This window comes from Lathyrus oleraceus, chromosome 6 (genome assembly GCF_024323335.1).
Source record: "Lathyrus oleraceus cultivar Zhongwan6 chromosome 6, CAAS_Psat_ZW6_1.0, whole genome shotgun sequence".
Classification (NCBI taxonomy): domain Eukaryota; kingdom Viridiplantae; phylum Streptophyta; class Magnoliopsida; order Fabales; family Fabaceae; genus Lathyrus; species Lathyrus oleraceus.
The window spans coordinates 520,651,870-520,676,313 of NC_066584.1; the positions used below are offsets into that span (position 1 = coordinate 520,651,870).

Sequence of the window (24,444 nt, forward strand, 5' to 3'; positions counted from 1 at the left end):
GATACGTAGGCACGAGATGCGATGTCTTGTCGAGTTTGACTAACAACTAACACTAATTCTTTTCTCTCGCCCTCGTTGCGATTGAGACCTCCCCTTTCTCTTGCCCTAGTTGCAATCGAGACCCTTGCTTCCTGTGCAAGTTAGGTTAGGTGTGGCTTGCTTCCTGTGCAAGTCATGTTTAGGATAGGCTTGCTTCCTGTGCAAGTTAGCTAGAAACCTTAACTTAGGGACGACTTTGCATGACAACATCTAGGCTCGAGTCGTAGTCTCCCTAGTGTTGTGTCTCCCTCTGTTATCTGGTTAGGCTAGTCCTTTTTCCCTGCGTAGGGGAACTACGTTGCCCTGATCCTCATACCAGATGAGGTACGTAGGCAGGAGATGAGCTGATCTCTTCGGGCGCCTTTTTGTCTTTTCGCCCTTTTTCTCTTTCCGCCCTTTTGTCTTCAACCCTTCTGTGTGTGTTGTCGTGTGCTTGGAAGCTGATGTAAGTCCAGCGATTGGCAGTTGGTTTCCAGTGTGGGTCTGTTTTGGTTCGGATGCTGATGTAAGTCCAGTGATTGGCATTCAGGCTCCACGTTTGCCTTTGCCCGTGTTTGTTTGTGTGCGTGTCAGCCGAGCTACGGATGCTCTGATTCTCCTTCGTCCAAGGAGATACGTATGCATAGGATACGATATCCTAGCGAGCATGTGTCGTTTCCCCAGTCCGAACTACTTCGACTCTGATGTCTATGCCTGATAGACTAAGTAGGCCCAGGATGCGATATCCTGCCGAGTCAGTCTTGTCTGTTTTCTGTGTCTCTTTCAGCCAGTGTGTGTGTGTGTTTGAGCAGTGTTATAGCAACCATTTTCCTTCCTATTGTGCGTGGATCCCGTCGAGTACGACGGATGCGTAGGGGTGCTAATACCTTCCCTTCGCATAACCGACTCCCGAACCCATTCTCTTTGGTCGCGAGACCATGTCTTTTCCAGGTTTACTTCGAGCGTTTCCTTTCCCTCTTTTGGGATAAATAACGCACGGTGGCGGCTCTGTTGTTCTCGTTTCCCGCCGGTTTTTTCGCGTAATGCGACAACACCCTTCTAAAATACCCCAAATATTTAATAGAAACAACAAATATATATCAGAGTAATTATGCACCAAGGGTGTCACACAACTACTTCACACCATGATAACTGTCATGCTCTTTATTTAATCAAAATAACATTTTCTTGCATAATTCGCAGCGGATAGAAATCAACTAACCATTCAAAACATATAACATATTACAGGTAAAAAGGTTCAACAACCAACAATAAAACAATTAAAACATCCCGTCCCGATGTTACATCTATCAGAGCACGACCCTCTAAGTAGACTACACTAGACTCCAAGCACTAGCTTCTACTCAATCACCGCTCGTTACCTGAAAAATAGTTGTCAGGGTGAGTTCCTCAATCGATATAATAAGCATTATAAAATATCATGTCATGTTAAGTAATTTAACACATTAATCACCCTAATTACGTCACACATACAGTAACGGCACATCAACTCAAACATCATACTCAATATCAACACAAACACCACTTCTCAATTAAATTAAATATTCATACAACAACCAACAAAATGCAACTCTAATGAGACTCGACTCGTCATGCATGTGGTACCATTCGGAGTAAAACTCCCAACTTAAATCGTTGCCATTTTATTGGGCATCAAGGCATAAGCCTTCAACTTTCAACTTAAAATTTTCCAATCCAGGCCAACGTGGTGTGAGCAAAGCTCCGACTTAATGCATATGAATGTACATGGCATACACGACTTTGAAATTCCGACAACATAATAATAATAGTAACACAACGATGTTTTCAACATAATCAACTTAAAAATCAACTTTGGCTCACCAAGCCTACAACTCAGTAATTTTTAACAACTTTTCGTACACGGAACAACTTAACAACTCAGTCATATTTGTCTCGACACTTCATAACATAAACCCAACCAGATTTCTGATCAACTCACTATAATATTACTACATAACATAACTCAATCCCTACTATGTCACACACCGGTATAGGCCAATCACCAATTATGTTCACAACATTAAAATATCCATTTTTTCTAATTTCCAACAGTGTTAACCGGTTAACGCCCTGGGTTAACCGGTTAACGCAGGACAAAACACACTTTCTGGCAAAACGCAACAGTGTTAACCGGTTAACGCCTTGGGTTAACCGGTTAACGCAGACAAAACAGCACATTTCCACAAAATATAACAGTGTTAACCGGTTAACGCCCTGGGTTAACCGGTTAACGCAGACAAAACAGCAGTTCCTGCGCTAACACAAGGCAGAATGCAGAGTTCTCCGCATTTTCCGCCGTTGGAGGACTTCCGGACCTCCGATTCAATTTCCGTAAAAAGCTATACGTTCGGGGAACACGACTCACACAATTACGGATTTAATTACAGCTTTAATACAGCTTATTCATCACAATTTTTCAGCACTCAACATCCCAATTAGGGTCACTTCAACGGTTTATCACTACCCATGACATGTTAATCTATAATACCCATTAAACGACGATAAACCCCCCTTACCTGAGTTAATCCGGCAATCTCTTGGCTTCAAGCTTTTTCGTTCTTCAACCTTTGCTCTCTAGCTCTTCCTCTTTGCCCTTTCTCCACTTTTCACCTTTCAGCCGCTTCTCTGTTCCACGTGAAAACTCTTTACCAAAAAAAAATGAAAACCCTTTTCTCGTATTCCAACTTATATATTTTCCACTAATTATTATTCCAAATAATAATAATAATAATAATCCAATAATTCAATTTATTTAATTAAATTAATAAATATATTATTAACTTAATTTAAATAATTCTCTTATTTTATTCGGGGTGTTACGACTCTCCCCCACTAAAAGAGTTTTCGTCCTCGAAAACATACCTCAAGCAAATAACTCTGGATAAGACTCTTTCATCTGACTCTCCAGTTCCCAAGTCACATTGCCACCTGCTGGTCCTCCCCAAGCTACCTTCACTAAGGCAATCTCTTTACCCCGCAACTGCTTCAACTCTCGATCCTCAATCCTCATAGGCGATATTTCAACAGTCAGGTTATCTCTTACCTGTACATCATCTACTTGGATCACATGCGACGGATCATGAATGTACCTCCTCAACTGAGACACATGAAAAACCTCATGCAAATTCGCAAGTGACGGCGGTAAAGCGATACGATAGGCTACCTCTCCTATCCTCTCCAAAATCTGATAAGGACCAATAAATCGAGGTGTCAACTTCTTTGACTTCAAAGCTCGACCAACCCCAGTTATCGGAGTAACACGAAGAAACACGTGATCTCCCTCTCGGAACTCAAGTGACTTCCTCCTCTTATCATGATAACTCTTCTGACGACTCTGAGCAATTCTCATCTTCTCCTGAATCATCTTAATCTTTTCTGTAGTCTGTTGAACAATCTCCGGTCCAACCACAGCACTCTCACCGGACTCATACCAACATAACGGTGTCCGACATCTCCTACCATACAAAGCTTCAAACGGCGCCATACCAATGCTCGAATGAAAACTATTGTTGTAGGTAAACTCAATCAAAGGTAAATAACAATCCCAAGCACCTCCCTTTTCCAAAACGCAAGCTCTCAAAAGATCCTCCAATGACTGAATCGTCCTCTCAGTCTGACCATCATTCTGCGGGTGATATGCAGAGCTCAATCTCAGTTTAGTTCCCAAAGCCTTCTGCAAACCTTCCCAGAATTTCGATGTAAATCTAGGATCTCTGTCCGAAACAATACTCGACGGAATACCATGCAAACTTACAATTTTCTCAATATACAACTCAGCTAATTTCTCTAACGGATAGTCCATTCTGATCGGAATGAAATGAGCCGACTTTGTCAATCTGTCAACAATCACCCAAATAGCTTCAAAATTCTTAATTGTCCTCGGTAAACCAGAAACAAAATCCATACTGATACTATCCCACTTCCACTCTGGAATAGCCAACGGTTGCATTAGCCCAGACGGCTTCTGATGCTCAATCTTTGACTTCTGACAAGTCAAACAGGAATAAACAAAACTCGCAATTTCTCTTTTCATTCCCGGCCACCAAAATAACTTTTTCAAATCATGATACATCTTCGTAGCTCCAGGATGAATACTCAACCCACTACGATGCCCTTCTTCAAGAATACTCTTCTTAAGTTCGGTAACATTCGGAATGCACACCCGACTACCAAATCTCACAACACCATTCTCATCAACTCTGAATTCGCCACCTTGACCTTGATTCACTAGAGTCAACTTATCAACCAAAAGCACATCGGATTTCTGACCCTCTCTGATCTCATCCAGAATACCACTTGTTAACTTCAACATTCCCAATTTAACACTATTGTGAGTACTCTCACACACCAAACTCAAATCTCTAAACTGCTCAATTAAATCCAATTCCTTAACCATTAGCATAGACATATGTAATGATTTCCGACTCAATGCATCAGCCACTACGTTTGCTTTACCCGGATGGTAATTCAAACCAAAGTCATAATCCTTCAGAAACTCTAACCATCTTCTCTGTCTCATATTCAGCTCTTTCTGATCAAACAAATACTTTAAACTTTTATGGTCACTGAAAACCTCAAATCTTGACCCGTACAAGTAATGCCTCCATAACTTCAGAACAAACACCACAGCCGCCAACTCTAAATCGTGCGTCGGGTAGTTCCTCTCATGAACCCTCAGCTGTCTTGAAGCATAAGCTATAACCTGCTTATTCTGCATCAACACGCCACCCAAACCCAACAATGAAGCATCACAGTAAACTTCAAATGATTCCGACGAACTCGGTAATATCAGAATAGGAGCAGTAGTTAACCTTCTCTTTAACTCTTGGAAACCTCCTTCACATTTTGAGTCCCAAACAAACGCTTGCCCCTTCCTAGTCAACATCGTCAATGGTAACGCCAACTTAGAAAATCCCTCAATGAACTTCCTATAATAACCAGCCAAACCAAGGAAACTTCGAATCTCAGCAACAGACTTCGGAGCTTCCCACTTAGATACCGCTTCTATCTTAGAAGGATCAACAGCAACGCCACCTCTTGAAATCACATGACCAAGAAAACTCACCTCTCCTAACCAAAATTCACACTTGGACAATTTAGCAAATAACTTCTTTTCTCGTAGAACTCCCAAAACCACTCTCAAATGTTCAGCATGCTCTTCTTCAGATTTCGAATACACCAAAATATCATCAATAAACACCACAACAAACTTGTCTAGGTACGGATGGAAAATCCTATTCATATACTCCATAAATACTCCAGGCGCATTAGTCACACCAAAAGGCATTACAGAATACTCATAATGTCCATACCTTGTTCTGAAAGCAGTCTTCTGAATATCCTCGGTTTTCACACGGATCTGATGATACCCAGATCTCAAATCTATTTTGCTGAACACACTTGCACCAACCAACTGATCCATCAAATCATCAATCCTCGGCAAAGGATACCGATTCTTGATCGTCACTTTATTCAGTTGCCTGTAGTCCACACACAACCTCATAGTACCTTCTTTCTTCTTAACCAATAGCACTGGTGCACCCCACGGTGACACACTCGGACGAATAAATTTCTTATCCAACAGATCTTCCAACTGACTCTTCAACTCAGTTAACTCAACAGCAGACATACGGTACGGAGCCATCGATATCGGCCTAGTACCAGGTACCAAATCAATCGAGAACTCCACTTCGCGCTCTGGCGGTAATTCATTCACCTCTTCCGGAAACACATCAGGAAAATCACACACCACGGCTAGATCGCCAATCACCAGTTTATCTTTAGCCTCCAAAGTCGCTAACAGCATAAACAACTCTGCCCCATCAGCTACTTCCTCATTCACTTGCCTTGCTGATAGAAACAAACTCTTTCCCTCCTTAATCTCAGGAAAGACCACCGTCTTATCAAAACAATTGATAGAAACTCGGTTAAACACCAACCAGTTCATACCCAGAATAACATCAATCTGCACTAGGGGAAGACACACTAGGTCCATCCCAAAGTCTCTACCAAAAATACTCAAAGGACAATTTAAACAAACCGAAGTAGTAGTCACTGAACCCTTCGCAGGAGTATCAATTACCATACTACCAAACATCTCAGATATCTCTAACTTAAGTTTCACAGCACAATCCAAAGATATAAAGGAATGAGTCGCACCTGTGTCAATAATAGCTACAAGAGGAAAGCCATTAATATAACACGTACCTCGGATAAGTCTGTCCTCACTGGAGGTTTGAGTTCCGGTCAATGCGAACACCTTCCCCGTCTGAGATTTCTTTGGCTTCTGACACTGACTTCCAATATGCCCTTCTTCGCCACAATTAAAACAAATCATTTCCTTGTGCTTGCAATCAGCTATTGCATGACCAGTCTTACCACAACGAAAACATCTCTTTACTTCAGCAGTGCATACATTACTCTTATGACCAGCCTGACCACATTTGAAGCAAACTATACCAGCAGGAGCACCTCCCCTACTAGTCCTCTGAGCCGGAGCAGCTCCTTGTTTCCCTTTTCCCACTGGGGCATCATACGGCTTTCCACGGTTTTGATGTTGCTTGCCCCTGCGGTCACTGACAATCTTGTAATGAGCATTATTGTCTTCTTCAAATATCCTGCAGCTATCAACCAATTCAGTAAAAATGCGTATCTTCTGATACCCAACAGCCTTCTTAATTTCAGAGCGCAGTCCATTTTCAAAGTTGATGCACTTTGAAAATTCAGCACCAGCACCAGTGTAATGAGGATAAAATTTGGACAGCTCCACAAATTTCGCAGCATAATCAGTGACAGACATGTTTCCTTGCTTCAGCTCAAGGAACTCAATTTCCTTCTTACCACGGACATCTTCCGGATAATACTTTCTCATGAATTCCCTGCGGAATACATCCCAAGTAATGACTTCACCTGCCACAGTCAACCTCTCGTGAGTCTCTAGCCACCAATCATCAGCTTCGACTGCTAGCATGTGAGTACCATACCGAACCTTCTGAGCTGGAGTGCAATCCATAACACGGAAGATTCTCTCAATCTCTTTCAACCATCCCAAGGCTGCATCTGGATCATGCTTCCCTTTAAACACCGGCGGATTCTCTCTCTGAAAAGTCGCCAAGCTACGTGATCCAGCATCACCACCAGCATTTGGCAAGTTCTGCACAGCTTGTGCCATCGCTTGCATTGCGGCAGCCATTGCAGCGTCATTCCTTCCAGCCATTTCAACTTATCAATACAACACAACTTAAAAGTTAGATTAGTAACAATTACACAATTGTTAGACAGTAACGACACGACAACTGGCCGGACAGACCGACCTGCTCTGATACCACTAATGTAACACCCTTCTAAAATACCCCAAATATTTAATAGAAACAACAAATATATATCAGAGTAATTATGCACCAAGGGTGTCACACAACTACTTCACACCATGATAACTGTCATGCTCTTTATTTAATCAAAATAACATTTTCTTGCATAATTCGCAGCGGATAGAAATCAACTAACCATTCAAAACATATAACATATTACAGGTAAAAAGGTTCAACAACCAACAATAAAACAATTAAAACATCCCGTCCCGATGTTACATCTATCAGAGCACGACCCTCTAAGTAGACTACACTAGACTCCAAGCACTAGCTTCTACTCAATCACCGCTCGTTACCTGAAAAATAGTTGTAAGGGTGAGTTCCTCAATCGATATAATAAGCATTATAAAATATCATGTCATGTTAAGTAATTTAACACATTAATCACCCTAATTACGTCACACATTCAGTAACGGCACATCAACTCAAACATCATACTCAATATCAACACAAACACCACTTCTCAATTAAATTAAATATTCATACAACAACCAACAAAATGCAACTCTAATGAGACTCGACTCGTCATGCATGTGGTACCATTCGGAGTAAAACTCCCAACTTAAATCGTTGCCATTTTATTGGGCATCAAGGCATAAGCCTTCAACTTTCAACTTAAAATTTGCCAATCCAGGCCAACGTGGTGTGAGCAAAGCTCCGACTTAATGCATATGAACGTACATGGCATACACGACTTTGAAATTCCGACAACATAATAATAATAGTAACACAACGATGTTTTCAACATAATCAACTTAAAAATCAACTTTGGCTCACCAAGCCTACAACTCAGTAATTTTTAACAACTTTTCGTACACGGAACAACTTAACAACTCAGTCATATTTGTCTCGACACTTCATAACATAAACCCAACCAGATTTCTGATCAACTCACAATAATATTACTACATAACATAACTCAATCCCTACTATGTCACACACCGGTATAGGCCAATCACCAATTATGTTCACAACATTAAAATATCCATTTTTTCTAATTTCCAACAGTGTTAACCGGTTAACGCCCTGGGTTAACCGGTTAACGCAGGACAAAACACACTTTCTGGCAAAACGCAACAGTGTTAACCGGTTAACGCCCTGGGTTAACCGGTTAACGCAGACAAAACAGCACATTTCCACAAAATATAACAGTGTTAACCGGTTAACGCCCTGGGTTAACCGGTTAACGCAGACAAAACAGCAGTTCCTGCGCTAACACAAAGCAGAATGCAGAGTTCTCCGCATTTTCCGCCGTTGGAGGACTTCCGGACCTCCGATTCAATTTCCGTAAAAAGCTATACGTTCGGGGAACACGACTCACACAATTACGGATTTAATTACAGCTTTAATACAGCTTATTCATCACAATTTTTCAGCATTCAACATCCCAATTAGGGTCACTTCAACGGTTTATCACTACCCATGACATGTTAATCTATAATACCCATTAAACGACGATAAACCCCCCTTACCTGAGTTAATCCGGCAATCTCTAAGCTTCAAGCTTTTTCGTTCTTCAACCTTTGCTCTCTAGCTCTTCCTCTTTGCCCTTTCTCCACTTTTCACCTTTCAGCCGCTTCTCTGTTCCACGTGAAAACTCTTTACCAAAAAAAAAATGAAAACCCTTTTCTCTTATTCCAACTTATATATTTTCCACTAATTATTATTCCAAATAATAATAATAATAATAATCCAATAATTCAATTTATTTAATTAAATTAATAAATATATTATTAACTTAATTTAAATAATTCTCTTATTTTATTCGGGGTGTTACAACTCTCCCCCACTAAAAGAGTTTTCGTCCTCGAAAACATACCTCAAGCAAATAACTCTGGATAAGACTCTTTCATCTGACTCTCCAGTTCCCAAGTCACATTGCCACCTGCTGGTCCTCCCCAAGCTACCTTCACTAAGGCAATCTCTTTACCCCGCAACTGCTTCAACTCTCGATCCTCAATCCTCATAGGCGATATTTCAACAGTCAGGTTATCTCTTACCTGTACATCATCTACTTGGATCACATGCGACGGATCATGAATGTACCTCCTCAACTGAGACACATGAAAAACCTCATGCAAATTCGCAAGTGACGGCGGTAAAGCGATACGATAGGCTACCCCTCCTATCCTCTCCAAAATCTGATAAGGACCAATAAATCGAGGTGTCAACTTCTTTGACTTCAAAGCTCGACCAACCCCAGTTATCGGAGTAACACGAAGAAACACGTGATCTCCCTCTCGGAACTCAAGTGACTTCCTCCTCTTATCATGATAACTCTTCTGACGACTCTGAGCAATTCTCATCTTCTCCTGAATCATCTTAATCTTTTCTGTAGTCTGTTGAACAATCTCCGGTCCAACCACAGCACTCTCACCGGACTCATACCAACATAACGGTGTCCGACATCTCCTACCATACAAAGCTTCAAACGGCGCCATACCAATGCTCGAATGAAAACTATTGTTGTAGGTAAACTCAATCAAAGGTAAATAACAATCCCAAGCACCTCCCTTTTCCAAAACGCAAGCTCTCAAAAGATCCTCCAATGACTGAATCGTCCTCTCAGTCTGACCATCAGTCTGCGGGTGATATGCAGAGCTCAATCTCAGTTTAGTTCCCAAAGCCTTCTGCAAACCTTCCCAGAATTTCGATGTAAATCTAGGATCTCTGTCCGAAACAATACTCGACGGAATACCATGCAAACTTACAATTTTCTCAATATACAACTCAGCTAATTTCTCTAACGGATAATCCATTCTGATCGGAATGAAATGAGCCGACTTTGTCAATCTGTCAACAATCACCCAAATAGCTTCAAAATTCTTAATTGTCCTCGGTAAACCAGAAACAAAATCCATACTGATACTATCCCACTTCCACTCTGGAATAGCCAACGGTTGCATTAGCCCAGACGGCTTCTGATGCTCAATCTTTGACTTCTGACAAGTCAAACAGGAATAAACAAAACTCGCAATTTCTCTTTTCATTCCCGGCCACCAAAATAACTTTTTCAAATCATGATACATCTTCGTAGCTCCAGGATGAATACTCAACCCACTACGATGCCCTTCTTCAAGAATACTCTTCTTAAGTTCGGTAACATTCGGAATGCACACCCGACTACCAAATCTCACAACACCATTCTCATCAACTCTGAATTCGCCACCTTGACCTTGATTCACTAGAGTCAACTTATCAACCAAAAGCACATCGGATTTCTGACCCTCTCTGATCTCATCCAGAATACCACTTGTTAACTTCAACATTCCCAATTTAACACTATTGTGAGTACTCTCACACACCAAACTCAAATCTCTAAACTGCTCAATTAAATCCAATTCCTTAACCATTAGCATAGACATATGTAATGATTTCCGACTCAATGCATCAGCCACTACGTTTGCTTTACCCGGATGGTAATTCAAACCAAAGTCATAATCCTTCAGAAACTCTAACCATCTTCTCTGTCTCATATTCAGCTCTTTCTGATCAAACAAATACTTTAAACTTTTATGGTCACTGAAAACCTCAAATCTTGACCCGTACAAGTAATGCCTCCATAACTTCAGAACAAACACCACAGCCGCCAACTCTAAATCGTGCGTCGGGTAGTTCCTCTCATGAACCCTCAGCTGTCTTGAAGCATAAGCTATAACCTGCTTATTCTGCATCAACACGCCACCCAAACCCAACAATGAAGCATCACAGTAAACTTCAAATGATTCCGACGAACTCGGTAATATCAGAATAGGAGCAGTAGTTAACCTTCTCTTTAACTCTTGGAAACCTCCTTCACATTTTGAGTCCCAAACAAACGCTTGCCCCTTCCTAGTCAACATCGTCAATGGTAACGCCAACTTAGAAAATCCCTCAATGAACTTCCTATAATAACCAGCCAAACCAAGGAAACTTCGAATCTCAGCAACAGACTTCAGAGCTTCCCACTTAGATACCGCTTCTATCTTAGAAGGATCAACAGCAACGCCACCTCTTGAAATCACATGACCAAGAAAACTCACCTCTCCTAACCAAAATTCACACTTGGACAATTTAGCAAATAACTTCTTTTCTCGTAGAACTCCCAAAACCACTCTCAAATGTTCAGCATGCTCTTCTTCAGATTTCGAATACACCAAAATATCATCAATAAACACCACAACAAACTTGTCTAGGTACGGATGGAAAATCCTATTCATATACTCCATAAATACTCCAGGCGCATTAGTCACACCAAAAGGCATTACAGAATACTCATAATGTCCATACCTTGTTCTGAAAGCAGTCTTCTGAATATCCTCGGTTTTCACACGGATCTGATGATACCCAGATCTCAAATCTATTTTGCTGAACACACTTGCACCAACCAACTGATCCATCAAATCATCAATCCTCGGCAAAGGATACCGATTCTTGATCGTCACTTTATTCAGTTGCCTGTAGTCCACACACAACCTCATAGTACCTTCTTTCTTCTTAACCAATAGCACTGGTGCACCCCACGGTGACACACTCGGACGAATAAATTTCTTATCCAACAGATCTTCCAACTGACTCTTCAACTCAGTTAACTCAACAGCAGACATACGGTATGGAGCCATCGATATCGGCCTAGTACCAGGTACCAAATCAATCGAGAACTCCACTTCGCGCTCTGGCGGTAATTCATTCACCTCTTCCGGAAACACATCAGGAAAATCACACACCACGGCTAGATCGCCAATCACCAGTTTATCTTTAGCCTCCAAAGTCGCTAACAGCATAAACAACTCTGCCCCATCAGCTACTTCCTCATTCACTTGCCTTGCTGATAGAAACAAACTCTTTCCCTCCTTAATCTCAGGAAAGACCACCGTCTTATCAAAACAATTGATAGAAACTCGGTTAAACACCAACCAGTTCATACCCAGAATAACATCAATCTGCACTAGGGGAAGACACACTAGGTCCATCCCAAAGTCTCTACCAAAAATACTCAAAGGACAATTTAAACAAACCGAAGTAGTAGTCACTGAACCCTTCGCAGGAGTATCAATTACCATACTACCAAACATCTCAGATATCTCTAACTTAAGTTTCACAGCACAATCCAAAGATATAAAGGAATGAGTCGCACCTGTGTCAATAATAGCTACAAGAGGAAAGCCATTAATATAACACGTACCTCGGATAAGTCTGTCCTCACTGGAGGTTTGAGTTCCGGTCAATGCGAACACCTTCCCCGTCTGAGATTTCTTTGGCTTCTGACACTGACTTCCAATATGCCCTTCTTCGCCACAATTAAAACAAATCATTTCCTTGTGCTTGCAATCAGCTATTGCATGACCAGTCTTACCACAACGAAAACATCTCTTTACTTCAGCAGTGCATACATTACTCTTATGACCAGCCTGACCACATTTGAAGCAAACTATACCAGCAGGAGCACCTCCCCTACTAGTCCTCTGAGCCGGAGCAGCTCCTTGTTTCCCTTTTCCCACTGGGGCATCATACGGCTTTCCACGGTTTTGATGTTGCTTGCCCCTGCGGTCACTGACAATCTTGTAATGAGCATTATTGTCTTCTTCAAATATCCTGCAGCTATCAACCAATTCAGTAAAAATGCGTATCTTCTGATACCCAACAGCCTTCTTAATTTCAGAGCGCAGTCCATTTTCAAAGTTGATGCACTTTGAAAATTCAGCACCAGCACCAGTGTAATGAGGATAAAATTTGGACAGCTCCACAAATTTCGCAGCATAATCAGTGACAGACATGTTTCCTTGCTTCAGCTCAAGGAACTCAATTTCCTTCTTACCACGGACATCTTCCGGATAATACTTTCTCATGAATTCCCTGCGGAATACATCCCAAGTAATGACTTCACCTGCCACAGTCAACCTCTCGTGAGTCTCTAGCCACCAATCATCAGCTTCGACTGCTAGCATGTGAGTACCATACCGAACCTTCTGAGCTGGAGTGCAATCCATAACACGGAAGATTCTCTCAATCTCTTTCAACCATCCCAAGGCTGCATCTGGATCATGCTTCCCTTTAAACACCGGCGGATTCTCTCTCTGAAAAGTCGCCAAGCTACGTGAGCCAGCATCACCACCAGCATTTGGCAAGTTCTGCACAGCTTGTGCCATCGCTTGCATTGCGGCAGCCATTGCAGCGTCATTCCTTCCAGCCATTTCAACTTATCAATACAACACAACTTAAAAGTTAGATTAGTAACAATTACACAATTGTTAGACAGTAACGACACGACAACTGGCCGGACAGACCGACCTACTCTGATACCACTAATGTAACACCCTTCTAAAATACCCCAAATATTTAATAGAAACAACAAATATATATCAGAGTAATTATGCACCAAGGGTGTCACACAACTACTTCACACCATGATAACTGTCATGCTCTTTATTTAATCAAAATAACATTTTCTTGCATAATTCGCAGCGGATAGAAATCAACTAACCATTCAAAACATATAACATATTACAGGTAAAAAGGTTCAACAACCAACAATAAAACAATTAAAACATCCCGTCCCGATGTTACATCTATCAGAGCACGACCCTCTAAGTAGACTACACTAGACTCCAAGCACTAGCTTCTACTCAATCACCGCTCGTTACCTGAAAAATAGTTGTAAGGGTGAGTTCCTCAATCGATATAATAAGCATTATAAAATATCATGTCATGTTAAGTAATTTAACACATTAATCACCCTAATTACGTCACACATTCAGTAACGGCACATCAACTCAAACATCATACTCAATATCAACACAAACACCACTTCTCAATTAAATTAAATATTCATACAACAACCAACAAAATGCAACTCTAATAAGACTCGACTCGTCATGCATGTGGTACCATTCGGAGTAAAACTCCCAACTTAAATCGTTGCCATTTTATTGGGCATCAAGGCATAAGCCTTCAACTTTCAACTTAAAATTTGCCAATCCAGGCCAACGTGGTGTGAGCAAAGCTCCGACTTAATGCATATGAATGTACATGGCATACACGACTTTGAAATTCCGACAACATAATAATAATAGTAACACAACGATGTTTTCAACATAATCAACTTAAAAATCAACTTTGGCTCACCAAGCCTACAACTCAGTAATTTTTAACAACTTTTCGTACACGGAACAACTTAACAACTCAGTCATATTTGTCTCGACACTTCATAACATAAACCCAACCAGATTTCTGATCAACTCACTATAATATTACTACATAACATAACTCAATCCCTACTATGTCACACACCGGTATAGGCCAATCACCAATTATGTTCACAACATTAAAATATCCATTTTTTCTAATTTCCAACAGTGTTAACCGGTTAACGCCCTGGGTTAACCGGTTAACGCAGGACAAAACACACTTTCTGGCAAAACGCAACAGTGTTAACCGGTTAACGCCCTGGGTTAACCGGTTAACGCAGACAAAACAGCACATTTCCACAAAATATAACAGTGTTAACCGGTTAACGCCCTGGGTTAACCGGTTAACGCAGACAAAACAGCAGTTCCTGCGCTAACACAAGGCAGAATGCAGAGTTCTCCGCATTTTCCGCCGTTGGAGGACTTCCGGACCTCCGATTCAATTTCCGTAAAAAGCTATACGTTCGGGGAACACGACTCACACAATTACGGATTTAATTACAGCTTTAATACAGCTTATTCATCACAATTTTTCAGCATTCAACATCCCAATTAGGGTCACTTCAACGGTTTATCACTACCCATGACATGTTAATCTATAATACCCATTAAACGACGATAAACCCCCCTTACCTGAGTTAATCCGGCAATCTCTAAGCTTCAAGCTTTTTCGTTCTTCAACCTTTGCTCTCTAGCTCTTCCTCTTTGCCCTTTCTCCACTTTTCACCTTTCAGCCGCTTCTCTGTTCCACGTGAAAACTCTTTACCAAAAAAAAATGAAAACCCTTTTCTCTTATTCCAACTTATATATTTTCCACTAATTATTATTCCAAATAATAATAATAATAATCCAATAATTCAATTTATTTAATTAAATTAATAAATATATTATTAACTTAATTTAAATAATTCTCTTATTTTATTCGGGGTGTTACAACTCTCCCCCACTAAAAGAGTTTTCGTCCTCGAAAACATACCTCAAGCAAATAACTCTGGATAAGACTCTTTCATCTGACTCTCCAGTTCCCAAGTCACATTGCCACCTGCTGGTCCTCCCCAAGCTACCTTCACTAAGGCAATCTCTTTACCCCGCAACTGCTTCAACTCTCGATCCTCAATCCTCATAGGCGATATTTCAACAGTCAGGTTATCTCTTACCTGTACATCATCTACTTGGATCACATGTGACGGATCATGAATGTACCTCCTCAACTGAGATTCCAAAAGATTTACAAACTAAGCTCAAGATATCATGGACAAGTGCAATAGGAGATAATGAAATGTTCTGGAAATATGAATGGTCGAAGCATGGAACATGTTACTACGATGGGAAGAAGCATAGGCAATTTACATACTTCAATACAGCATACAAGTTTTGGAATGGATTTAACCTTTTTAATACACTCAAGGCAGAAGGGATTGTCCCTGTTTCAGGATTAGGCAAGCAGTACACTACAGAGGCTGCAACAAAAGCCATCAAAAAGCACTACACCAAAGACACTGTTACATTCACTCCTCGATTCATGTGTTCTAATTCTCCACCAAATGAGTTATATGAAATTATTATGTGTTTGGATCATGACGGAATGAGTGCCATCAACTGTACAATGCCTTCATCTTATGGCAACTTATTTGTATGGAGATTAGAATTATAATGATGATGTAATATATATATTGCTTCCGTATAGATATACTAAATAAAAAGGAAGCAACTATGAATGATTTATCTATTATGAAAGACATTAATTAGTGTTTATTTATCTATTTTACAACAGATTAATTAGTGTTTATTTATCTATATTTAAAGCTTTTATTTTTCTTTTAAAAACAGTTGAATAACCATCGACAGTTATATTGGTACCCATTTCCATACCATAAAATCAGCACAAGGAGTAATGGATTTTAAAGATGCAAAATACACACATTGTTTTCATATAGAGATATGCATCAGTATCATGAAAAGTTACACTCAAGATGATATATATGTTATGGTCTTCACTACCTGCATTTCAGCATATTCACGCTCTTAAAAATGAAATAGAGACATAATCAGTTTGCAAATTAAAAAAGAGTATACAATTCTTACAAATGAAATAGAGACATAATCAATTTGCAAATTAAAATTAAATTGATAAAACAACATCCATATCACCAAGTGTCTTCTTAAATTGTCAAATACATGATATAATAATTTTGAATTTCTGAAGTTGACAAATCACTTTGTATACATGGTAAAAAACCTAATAACCATAGCAATATACCTCCGGGTGAAAACAAAAAGAGAAAAAAAAAACTAGTTACTTGATCCTCCAATCGAAAGAAGACTTTCCTTGTAAAGTCCGATATAACAACAATAATCTTCTCCTTTAATCCCAAGCTCCTCAATTATTTGGGTGCTCAAATCAACATAGGCTAGCTCATCATCTATTTTTCTAAAAAATATGTATCCCTTCTTCCCAAATCCAATTGGGGGCCAGTCAATGGAAGGCATGGGACCACAAATAAATAGTTTGATCCATGATTCTTTCACACCGAGTTCACCCAGAATAGATATGTGAAAAATATTATTCTTGTCATGATTTATGATAAAAGCAATTGATCCATTTAACGCCGTCAAGTGTCCATCATCCAAATCAGATCTTTCATCAATGGGTGTTGTAAAGAACACCTCATGACTCATGTCAAATGACATCATAAATATTTGATCGTGTCTACCCGTAACCAACCAATGACATGCACCATTCATGTACAATTCCTCCCCATAAAATGCATTACCAACATACCAGTTAGCCATATCGTCCATGTGGAGTATCTTCCAAGAATTATTTCTTAGACTATATATCTCAAAAAAGGAGAAATACATTATACCTTGTGGTGGAGGAGAATCAGGGTCATAGTCATTACAACTTGAGCTATCAAATGTTACATATTGAATCACCTTAAAGTCATCTCTTACTTGGTCATAACCAAACCCATGAAAGTCATGAAACACGCGAAGGCGGGGGTGTTTTGGTACAAGCTCATCGGGGCTAGGAGGAATGACAACGAATTCTTCGATAGCTGGGTTCCACAATACATATTTGACCTTATTAGAATCTCCCCCTTCATAATTTCTCCCGATACAAAAAATACCGTTAACACTTGTTTTTCCCAAAATATTAAGATAAAGGTCAACCTCTTGAAATGGAGGTGGCAAAGTTAATTTGATTCTACTATCGAGCAAATGCAATTCAGGATGGTAACGATCAGCACAATCACGTTTAAATATGAGGAGATATGTATGATGATCGTCGGAATTGCTATGAGAAATGAAATGGTTGCGAAACATATTGATGAAATGAGAATTTTCAAATAAAATGGACCATGATTTGCGTACGCAACCAAAACGCTTCAATGATTTAATGGGGAGTTTTGAAAGAACATGGAAGGCAACATCATCGTCAATATACTTTCTGCTAACCTTTGAATCAGACCACTTGTTGAACGACAGTGATAGCTTCTGTTGATAATCCATGAACGAGTTGAACGGTGATGATTTCTTCTGTTGATAATCCATGGTCGAGTTGAACGACGGTGATTACTTCTACAAATAATCTATGGTCAAGTTGAACGATGGTGATTGCTTCTGCAAATAATCCATGGTCGAGTTGAACGGTGGTGATAGCTTCGGCTGATTCCGCTTAAAAAGAGAGGAAATTTCTTCAATCGATACCGCTGTTGCTTGTGTTTTCTTCTAGGTTAGAGAAATATTTTCTTCTTGTGTTATATATATATATATATATATATATATATATTTACTCAAATGACCTATTTTTTCAAAAAGTTCTTCAAAGCCAATTTTTTTTTAGTAATTTGCTATTGAATACATTATTTTTATGTTTAATGATTCTATGAATACTACAACTCTTTTTTTTTTTTGAAAATTTCGAGCTCGGTTAATTTAACTTTCAAGATTATTATTATAATGAAATAAAATTTTATGGAAAAAAATTAAAAAACAATTCATAAAAGATTTAAATGTAAATTAAGTTCAAATAATTTTTGAAATGCTAATTTAAATATTTTCTTATTTTATTAAAACTTATTTTGGATTTTAATATTTTTTTAAAATTATTTAATTTTGAAGTCATTTCAAATCATTTTTCATAAATATCATTTTTGAGATACAATTTTTAGTCTAAATTATAATTACGATTATATTTTAATTTTTAATAACGTATGTCTATATTATAATATATCAAAACTTGTCTTTAAATTTAGAAAAAATAAATATAAATAAAATTTATAATATTTTGAAAACCAATTTTATAAAATTTATTTTTGAAAATACACAAAAAAAAAAAATTAAAGCTAAAACAGACCCTTCATTTGATTTAGATTTTGTGAAAAATCATTCTAAAATGTAAATCAAACTGAATATTATTCATTGATTCTGATTTTTTATCTTTAAATTTAATTTAAATGAATTAATATTCAAACTAAATAAACTCATTGTACCTCTATTATAGTAAGTATATATTTAAATTAATTTTGGTAAAAACAGATCAAACAACCTGATTATAAATATTATTTTTAAGGAAAAAAAGAAAATATTTTTTAATAAAAGGTAATGATTTTAGTGGATGTCCACAGTCAATATATATTTTATAAAATTATTTTTTTAATTGTTATTTTTAATATAAACTTTCTATATGTGAATTTCTTAACTTGTGCCTCAAGAACACAAGTTAGCATTAATTTTTTTTATATAATCTCTCAATAAAAAATCACTAATCTATTAAATTATTTAATTTTATTTTAAATAATAACATAAATTGATGAGATCCGCACCTCGTCATTGAATAATGCTATAAAATTATTTTTTTATTATAAATAATTATATATATATATATATATATATATATATATATATATAAAACATTGTATCGAGAATTATAAATTTCCGATAGTTCAAAAAAGTTGGATTTTTTTCCTAATTTTTAGAATTTCCAGTGATATGTAGGAAATTTTGAAATTGGCGGTAATTAACTAATTTTTTGCTTTTTTTTTTCATTTTGCAGTGAAGTCTAAGGGAAAAGACCACACCATTGCAGGCATGCCCACATATAGAGAGACATCCCAGGCTAGGGCTGCTGAGGTAGAGTCTTTTCAACTACGGGTTAGACGAGTAGTTTCAACCGGTTCACATTGGAAATGGTTGGCTAAGTAGGGGCAAATATGTGCACCCCGTAGCACCCGATACCGAGAGAAGTGGGGTCATTCAGAAGCTGGAACTCTATTGGAGGTGCAACACCATTGAAGTAAACTTCTTCCTTAATTAAAAATTGACGAAGGGGCATTTTGAGATGTTTTTCTCAACAACAAATGACCTTTATTTATACAACTTTAAAATCATTCTTGACCACACAAAACGGTCGGTATTATCACAGTCGTCCAAAACTGTCTTCAAAATCCTAACCGTTGCAAATCTTATAAAATTGCACTAATCGAAATTTCATATTGGTTGAAATTTTCGGTATAACATAATACTTTTTAAAAATACCTGTAAAATTTCAAGCGTACCAAATTTTTTTGTAAATTCTAGCATTAATTCATACCCGAAATTCTGAATACACTAGCAATTAACTGTACCAGAAATTTGAAATTACTTTCGAAAATTTTGTATGCAAATTTAATTCAAATTTTCAGCAGGGGAACTTTTAAAATTATGAAATTAAGTGGGATTCCAGGTATAAAAAAGTGAATGACATGTTAAATCCTCCTTCCTTGGTCATAAAGGTAAGACATAACTGCCCATTAACTCTACAACATTGACCAAAACGAGCGTCTATAAATACTTCTCGCCTAAAGAAAAATGGGACTCTAAATCATCATACATATCTTTTACAACGCTAAAGAGTATCACATTCACAACAACCATAATACACGACTGGCATAACAGTCTGATTGCTATCAAGCATCGTCGGTCACTAGTGTAGCGGTAAAAATTTTGAGTTTAAGTTATTGATTAACTTAACACATAAAGCAAGAGTCGTCATCGCACATTTATTATTTCCAAAAGAAAAAGGGAAAAAGTACGAACAAAACCCAAAGAAAATTAAAAAAAAAACTAATAATAAGAGATAAGGGTCTGGGGGTTAGTTATGCAAAGTGAATGTATGAGCACCCTAAACATCTATGGTACTCCATGGAACCCCTTTTAAAATATTCACATTTTAGTTTTAAAAAAGGTGTTGTTTGAAAAATATTGGAGGGATGGGAAAAGAAATAGTTTTCTTAATTTTTATGTTTGCCAAGACTTTTGAAGTCTCATGCCTACGTACCAACAAAGTGTAATGGAGGATCAAAACCTCATAGTTCGTGGTAAAAGTAACAAAGATGTTTGTTTTGATTCATTTTACTGAAAAGATATTTTGCCATTTTAATGAGAATACTCAACTAGTCATCCACAAGTATGAGAACTTTGCATCAACATGAGAAGAGCTCTAACTTGGATAGAGATCCATAAGTATGCCATTAACTCTCTTAGATGGTGTAGCGGGGTATTCGTTACCTTCAGATTTATTGACTAAATCAAAAGTAAGCATACAATTCGAGTCGCCACCGCACTTCTATTTATCCAAAGGAAAGGTTAGAAAGCGAACAAAAACCGAGTAAGAAGTTTTATCAAATCAAAAACTAATAAAAATGTCAAAGATCTGGGTAAGGGGGTTGGTTGTGAAATGGGAAGGTTTTAAGCACCCAAAACATCCTTAGTACTCTAAGGGAGCCGTTTTTTCATGTGTGTATGGTAGGTTGGTATTTGTGAAAAGATTTCTGCAAACAAGGTTGGGGAGATGAGAAAAGAATATACATATTTACAATTTTTGTTGTTTGAATGGATAAACCCATTGCCTATGTACCATCACAAAGTTAGGATCAAAACCTCGTAGTTCGGGGTAAAAATCTCAAAGATTGGTGAATTGATTTGTGAAAAGCCTTAAGGTCTTTTGTTATCAAACGGAGAAAACTCAACCTAAACCAACAATCCACCATGGGAGGAGAGCTTCAACATACTAGTGAGGGATCCACCCTATAATAAGTATGGAAGACTTATAGTCCAATCACTAAGGATAAGGTGAGGTTTACATCAACCACTATGATAACTCAAACCTATGACTAATGTTAATGAAAAAGTTTTAACAAAGGTGGCTGATAACACTAAAATTTACCGTATTTTCGACTCCGATTTCACATACATTCTAGTTGTTTTACTATCATTTTATTCTGTTATTGCTATTTTTTCCTTTGTTTTCAGGTTTTTACTTTAATCGGAGCCCCGATCGAGAAAAGGAGCGAAAAAGAGCCAAAAACCCTAAAAATCAGCATTTTGTACTTATGTCCTATCCAATGGCGGGCGCCACAGACCCTGCCATGACGTGTCCAAGCTCAACTTCCCTCAACTCCCACGCTCTCCACTACATCCACTAAGGCGCCTCACTTTGGCCTTGTGGCGGGCGCCATGGCCTTGTGGAGGGCGCCACAAGAGGAAAACAGTTTCCCTCCCATTTTCAAGTTGAAGGGCATCCAAGTCATTTCCATCTTTTTACTTGCTTATAAATAGAAACTCGAATTCACTTTTACAATCATCCAAACTTAGAGCAGAGGCAAACTCAGAGCAACTTTGTTTCACTTAGGCATATATTCAGTTTTATAAAGTGGTAATCGCTTCGCATTGGAATGTTACCACAATTGTGTAATCGAGTTTGTGATAGAGTCTGTAATCGAGTTTGGAGCACTTTGGAAGGAAGTTAATCCTGCCGCCATTTTCATTTCCGCTTTGCAATTTATTCAACCCTCCGATTGGAGCAGGTTTTTATTACTTGTCTTTATCTTATTTATTTTCCCGCACTCGCTTTACTTTTATTTATTTCCTCGCACTCGCTTTACTTTTATTTATTTCCCGCACTCACTTTAAATTATTTATTTCCCGCACTCGCTTTAAATTATTTATTTCCTCGCACTCGATTTACTTTCATTTATTTTCCGCACTCGCACTACTTTTATTTACTTTCCGCACTCGCACTACTTTTATTTATTTTAATGCACTTTTACTTTACAATGTCTAGCTAAACTAATAAGGTTAGAATGTAAGGATCGTAATTGAACCAGTAATCCGTACAATCGTTCGTAGAAACACTTAAGGGCTATTTTAAATTTCAACTTAAGTTTTCCCACACTTCAATTCCATTGGGTAAGATCGAAAGCCGTCCAAAGTCTTTTTAAACTTAATTGTTTTTAACTATTTCAAAAATAGCGAAAGCGCTTTGTTTAGTTCATTAGGAGATTCTAACATTAAGAAGAAAAGAGATTTTAAAACTATTTTCAGACGCGTTTATAAGTTTAGAGTCTGGTTCGTGAGAACCTCTTTTGGTTAAGAAATCCAGGTTATAATACTTTTCAACTTTGTCAAGACACTATATTTCTTAAAAATAGGTTTACTACTCTAACGCAATGCGCGCCTTTTTATAAGTGACAATAAGAGGGTTTGACTAAGGAGTACAACTCGGTTTTGAATACGCGAAAGCGACAATTCCTGTTAAATTAGTTCTTTTCAAAGTAGAAAACATTGCCCATAAGTAGTTCTATTAGCAAGTACTTGGATTATCAATTGATTACGTGAATTACATTTGACCCTATCTTTATTAATTATATCTGAAACTTTACTTTTCATTGCACACTACAAAAACACCTATTTCGATTGCCTTTGATAAACACCATAACAATAGATAACGATAGATTGACACTTGGTCTCTGTGGATTCGACAATCTTTTATATTACTCTGACGCGTTCGTATACTTGCGAACCCCGCATCAAGTTATTGACCACATCAGTGGCCATTGGAACTACAAAAACAACTTGAAGTGAGTTGTATTTACAAGTTAGAAGTATTCACAAAATGAGGTCAAAGTATGGTTAAGATTCATTTACAATGAGTATTAATGAAAAGAGTTTGAAAAATCAAAGGCATAAGGCCTAGGTTTCTAATTTTGAAAACAATGTCAAAGTTTGCACAAAATGAGTTTGGCTTGGGTTAGAGTGGATAGAAGAAGAGAAGGGTTAGTCCTAAGCATGAAAAGATAAGAGAAAAGATAAAAACCTTGGAGCTCCTTTTCTTGAGATCATAAAGATGATTCAAGATGCTCCTTTCCTTTGGACTTAGCAATCAACTTAAGCAATCAAAGCAAATATTATATTCAAGCTCCTAGGATCTCCATTTGGCTTGTCTCTCTTAACTTGGCTATTCATGATAATGGTCCTTCTTACTATCTCAAGATGGAATCCCTATCACACAAGAACAAACATTAAAAAGTTCACAACACAATAAGAGAAACAGGACAAAGAATGAGTTTAGATTATGGGTCCTTTGAAGTCAACCTTTAAGATTTAGCATTCTAAAGGCATGAGGCCTAGTTGCTCTTCAACAAGTTTAGCATTCTAAAGGCATGAGGCCTAGTTGCTATTAAACTCCTTTAAGCATAGGTAAGGTCCTAATTCTAAGTCCTTTCTCCTTTTTGCATTGGGTTCACACAAACAAAGACAAAACAATCACAAAGCCACAATATATTTATATACAATAATGAGCTCAAATGAGCAAAAGGAAAATGACATAAACATAAAATATGAGCTCAAGTGAGCAAAGGGAAAAGCAATATGAATAAATGAGCAAAAGTTAAAGTGCATTAAAGTAAATTGCAAGAAATTAAATGCTCAAATTAAAGTTAGTAGTTAATGGTTATGTTAGTGTATCATAAGACAATTTAGCGCTATGTTAAGCAATCGTAAGTGGACTAATGTAGTAGTCACAC

The 24,444-nt window shown here is 37.9% G+C and overlaps 2 protein-coding genes and 2 long non-coding RNA genes across 5 annotated transcripts; 1 reads left to right on the plus strand and 3 right to left on the minus strand.

Annotated features, from left to right (window-relative positions):
• Positions 1 to 1,236: 1,236 nt before the first annotated feature.
• LOC127093323 (uncharacterized) lies at positions 1,237 to 8,938 on the minus strand. Of its 2 annotated transcripts, none has more exons than XR_007792523.1 (2): positions 8,903 to 8,938; positions 1,237 to 1,400 (listed from the first exon to the last, which is right to left on the minus strand). It is a non-coding gene; the product is annotated as an uncharacterized LOC127093323 (long non-coding RNA). The 2 variants fall into 2 exon arrangements; XR_007792522.1 differs by lacking the exon at positions 1,237 to 1,400 and adding an exon at positions 7,563 to 7,726.
• Positions 8,939 to 13,889: 4,951 nt separating this feature from the next.
• Positions 13,890 to 15,265, minus strand: LOC127093324 (uncharacterized). Its single transcript, XR_007792524.1, has 2 exons — positions 15,230 to 15,265; positions 13,890 to 14,053 (listed from the first exon to the last, which is right to left on the minus strand). It is a non-coding gene; the product is annotated as an uncharacterized LOC127093324 (long non-coding RNA).
• Positions 15,266 to 15,875: 610 nt separating this feature from the next.
• On the plus strand, positions 15,876 to 16,250 carry LOC127096544 (ribonuclease 1). The gene has a single exon (XM_051035100.1). The coding sequence runs from the start codon at positions 15,876 to 15,878 to the stop codon at positions 16,248 to 16,250; it is 375 nt and encodes a 124-aa protein (XP_050891057.1).
• A 542-nt stretch (positions 16,251 to 16,792) lies between these two features.
• LOC127092698 (F-box only protein 8) lies at positions 16,793 to 18,330 on the minus strand. The gene has a single exon (XM_051031578.1). The coding sequence runs from the start codon at positions 18,149 to 18,151 to the stop codon at positions 16,889 to 16,891; it is 1,263 nt and encodes a 420-aa protein (XP_050887535.1). The 5' UTR covers positions 18,152 to 18,330; the 3' UTR covers positions 16,793 to 16,888.
• Between the last annotated feature and the right edge of the window lie 6,114 nt (positions 18,331 to 24,444).